The 4645-nt window shown below is 57.5% G+C and overlaps 1 protein-coding gene across 1 annotated transcript; it reads right to left on the reverse strand.

Moving 5' to 3' along the window:
* Positions 1 to 2614: 2614 nt before the first annotated feature.
* LOC119309881 (homeobox-leucine zipper protein HOX11-like) lies at positions 2615 to 4368 on the reverse strand. The gene is made up of 4 exons (XM_037585782.1): positions 3998 to 4368; positions 3527 to 3876; positions 3362 to 3441; positions 2615 to 3235 (listed from the first exon to the last, which is right to left on the reverse strand). Exons 1-4 carry the CDS (start codon positions 4236 to 4238, stop codon positions 2839 to 2841), a joined length of 1068 nt encoding a protein of 355 aa, XP_037441679.1. The 5' UTR covers positions 4239 to 4368; the 3' UTR covers positions 2615 to 2838.
* Positions 4369 to 4645: the final 277 nt, after the last annotated feature.

The raw sequence follows: 4645 nt of genomic DNA on the forward strand, positions 1-4645 counted from the left end.
TGTATGACAAGACAAAAATTGTATGAATTTCGATCGTATGTATAGCAGCTCTCTGTGTATTTCGCTTCACTTGTGTAGATCTCACACCAAGTCACCATATCTGAAGACCACTTTGTTTCAAATGGTATTAAGCCTTTTTTTTCTTTTAAAATCACGTCTTTTTGGCCATGCCAAATGGGTGTGGTTAGGTCTCAGCCGACTGAGTCTCAGTCAAATGAAATAGCATGATAGAAAGAACAAAGAAAAAATGAAAAATATTTTTTTTACAGATCTCAATGTAAGATCTCACAAATATAGTATCAACTGAGACATAATTACGTCTCGGTCAACTGAAATTTAGCAAGACTGATGCCCAATACTCAAATAGACCAACACTTACCTACATGGAATGTTTATGATTCCACTAAACAGTGATCAAACTTAGTCCGGTGACCAAATATGTACCACTCAGATCACACCAAGCCACCCAGGAACGGTAACCCCAACCGTCTAGTTTGCCCCACACCTAAACATAGGAGCTGGTAGGTGGAGAGCTCACTCACTCACCCACTCACTCACCCTCGGCAGTACTAGTACTCGACAGCGACCCGGACGTGCGAAGGGGGGGCTCATCATGGCGCTGGTGCCCCAGGCCCAACCAAAGCAGCAGCCGGCAAGTGGCCGGTCCGCGCCGGAGATCGACAGGAGGCCGCGGGCGGGGGACATCGCAGAGGGACACGATGCAACTTCCCAATCAGCTGCGTGCTCCCCGTCCCCCGAGGGAGGCCGGCCCGGCCCCCCCTCCTAACTTTGCCCGATCGATCGTGAGGCTTCTGTACGCTGTACAGTGATCGACATATGCGGTGACATATGGTTGCTGATGATGATCGGTGCCCCGCTGAGCCTCGACGTCGCCTAGCTAGCACGATCGGCTCTGTTGGTAGTGGCCTGGCGATCTGCGCGGTTTTGGAGCTCGTTGTTGGCACCGCCCGCGCCCCTTGGGCGTGGCAAGGTAGATTCTGGAACTGTGCGCCGTACAGGCTCTCTCATGTGTGCGCCCCAAATTCTGGGCATGCATGGTTCGGTGTCACTAGACTGACTCCCGTAGCCTTATTGTTTCGTTCCATCTAAGACGAGCATGCTTAGACATATGGACCATGTAGTATTCAGTCATGGTACGAGGAAAAGGTAGCACGATCACGACACGTCTAGCATAGTGAACTTTCAGCTAATTTCTGGAACTAATCATGTGACCTCTCAGCTAATCAGGTTTATGACCCCCTTGACCAACGTCACTTGAGACACCGAGATCGCAGCTACCCCGGCCCGGAGTACTAAAATCACAAGTTTGAGCATCACTACACGTCCCTTGATCAAAAGCGCCATGAAGACCGGGGGGCCATGCAAGCCACGTTGCCGTCCCCAGAGCGGGACGGACGGGCATCTACGTACCAACGCCGGTGGGGTACTATCCGCCCAGAGACCGGCATCATCTCTGAATCTTCCGTTCCGTCCCGGAAGTAAAAGATCCATCACGAAGAACCGGCGGAAGATTCGCAAAAACGGCTGCGTGGCCGCGCGGGGGCGCGCTCATTATGTTTTCCCCCGGCCGCAAAACCGCAGGGTGGATCGGTCGACCTTAATTTGCTGCTCCTACTCCTATGGGTCAGCGGCGGCCCGTTTCCAAGCGGCGGCATTGATGGGGGGCCGCCAGCCGTGATCCGGGGAGAAAGATTTTTGGGGTCAGACTTGGCTTGGCCTCGCCGCACCGGCGGACTCGTCTAGTCTAGATAGGGCGTTAAATGAATGCATGATTCACTGCGGCTCCTAGCCATGCACGAGTCATGACATTGACACGGACCCTGCGTTGCATTCATCGGTCGCCTTCCTCTTTGTCACTCGTGACGTGGACTCCGAGGCGATGGTTTTATGGGCGAGGAGATGAGATCGAAAATGCGTATGTATACTTGATGATGGGGTGGGCATGGTGGGGCAGTAGCAGTGGCATTGCTGCCAGCAGATTGGGGTACGGTAATGGGCATTGGCGTGCCAAACCGGGGCAGCACGAGGACCACCTGTACAACGTTGTATTCCTTGACAGCTCCTGCGTATGGCGCGGTCGGTGCTTGATGATACGACTACTCGTAAGCACTGTTGCATTGTTCATACGCTACTACACCATTGTTGGTACCGGAACTTGGCACCATTATGGGACGGGGTAGTAGTATTTTGCTTCGGTAGTTTGTACGGGAGTCGGAGTAGTAGTTTGTAGTAGTACATGGTTGAGCACACACACAACGCCGCATCTTTACACTCTCGATCTTCGAGGAAAATCTTAGTATCTACGCTTTCACTCCAGTAAAGAGCGAGTGCCAGTGCCAGTAGTGGGCGTGAACACACGCTCTGGGCTGGGTGGGCGTCATGATTTCACAAATCAGCGGTGCAGACCCCCAACACCATCGCGGCAAGTGAACAGAAACGCCACAGTGCTTTCAGGCTTCAGCTACCACCCCAAAAGTGGGACTAAATTCCGCTTTCACATCCTCCCTCACGGATGCTAGTAGGACTTTTTTTTAACCTCTCACCACGAGGCACGTCTTAAAACTGTAATAATAAATGGGAAAATGCACGGAGATTGATCAAGGTTAACAACGAACTCTGATGCAACAATTTTCCTTTAACATCTGAGCCGTCGGAGTAGCAAATCTGACGACAGACGCGAATCCACTAGGGCTGGGGTTCTCATTTCTCACAGACCCCTCGGCGAATGGCGAGCCACAAAAAAATCCCGACACGAGGAGCGAAAATATTAAGGTGCGCGTATTTACAAGCAGGCCCTCCCTTCGCCGGCCGGCGAAGTCACGAGCTCGACGGCGCCGGCAATGGAGCTTGGGGCTGGGACGAGGCCAGCGGGAAGCTCCTGGCCGACGAGAACAGCGCGGCGAACGACGAGGGCCTGTGCTGCTCCGGAGCGGCTGCCGCCCCAATGCCTGCGCCTGAGGCGGGCGCGGGGGCAGCGGACGCCGGCGCGGGCGAGGGGGCCGCGGCGGTGCCCGGGGCGGAGTTGGAGGCGACGCGCTCGCAGGACGGGCACATGGAGAGGGTGGTCGCCGGGAGGTGCATGTAGAAGGGGTGCACCGTCTTGAGCGCGCGCAGCTCCGCCAGCTCCTTCTGCAGCCGCCGGTTCTCCTCCGTCAGCGTCTCGCAGCAGCGCTTCAGGTACTCGCAGTCCACCTCCGTCTGCTTCAGCTTCGTCCTGCACGCGCCAAACCCAAAGCGAGCGCGCTTTTATTTAATTGGTTTCGCTTGACCAGCCAAGATTCTTGCTCGAGACGAGAGAGACAAAGGACTAGGAAAAGAAAAGGATTTCATGGCGCCGCACCTGGCCCTGCGGTTCTGGAACCACACCTCCACCTGGCGCGGCCGGAGGTTGAGCTGCTTCGCCAGCGCCACCTTCTGCCTCTGCGCCATGGAACGCACCGGCGTCAGAACGAGAGGAAATGATTAAGCAAACGCGCTCGTCTCTGTGTTTGATCTGCATGCTTACGGGGTTGAGGGTGCTGTGCTCCTTGAAGCTCTCCTCCAGGAACGCGGCCTGCTCCTTGGAGAGGCGCAGCTTCTTGCGCGCCGAGCCGCCGTCGTCTTCGTCGCTGCCGCGGGAGCCGCCGGCGCCCGGGGCGGCGTCGCTGGCGCCGCGGTCGCCCTGCGCGGAGAAGTCCATCGGGAAGGAGCCCCCGCTGTCGTTGGGCGAGGACGAGACGGCCGCCCGCGCTGCCGCGGCGGTGTCCTCCTGCTCTTCCTCCGCCGCCGCCCCCGCCGTGCAGGCGCCCCAGGCCGAGCCCCCGGAGGACGGCGCCTGGTTCACGTCGAACCCCCGCGTCGACGCCTCCAAATGCCCTGCGGAGCAGATCGGATCGCCCCATGTCAGCACTACTATTCCGGCGGCGATTTCATCCCGTGGCATGCAGAATCAAATCCAAGAGAAACGGAAAAGAAAAGGTAAGCATGCATCACTCACTGCTCTCGGACGGCCACGGGAAGCCGAGGCTGGGCACCATGGGCAGAAGCGTGAGCCGCATCGTCGGCTCCGGCGAAGAGCCGCACCCCAACGCGAGCCCCCTCCTGTCGACGGCGGCGATGACATCCTGGCCCCTCCTCCCCTCCTCCTCCCTCCTCGCCCCCGGGCCGACCCCGAGCCCAAGAACCAGCTCCCGGCCGGCGTCCGCCATGGCCTCCCCCAAGCTCAACCCCAGCTCCATGGGAGGGATCAAAGCCTACCAGCAGGACGGACGATGATGGTGGGATATGGGACCGTGGAGACGCGCAAGGATTTGGAGGTTTTATAGGGGCGGGGACAGGGACGGGACTCCCCTCCTCTCTCCTCCGGTGTATGTGTATGTGAGCTATAATGGCGGGTTTGACCAGTTGACGAGGCGAGCCCCCCGCACGTGACCCGGAGGAAAAGGAGCGGGGCCGGTGCGCGATTCCGGCATTCGCCGGGGTGGTTCGCGGCAAAAGAAGGGAGCGTTGATGGCAGGCGGTAATAATTATGTTAATCATTATCGCGGGCTCTACGTATCTTTCCCCTTTTATAAACAGCACCCGCGATCTTTTTCAGAAAGCTGCCCACGCAGAGCTGCCTGCACTGCGCTGCGCTGCATGCCTC

This window comes from Triticum dicoccoides, chromosome 5B (genome assembly GCF_002162155.2).
Source record: "Triticum dicoccoides isolate Atlit2015 ecotype Zavitan chromosome 5B, WEW_v2.0, whole genome shotgun sequence".
Lineage (NCBI taxonomy): Eukaryota > Viridiplantae > Streptophyta > Magnoliopsida > Poales > Poaceae > Triticum > Triticum dicoccoides.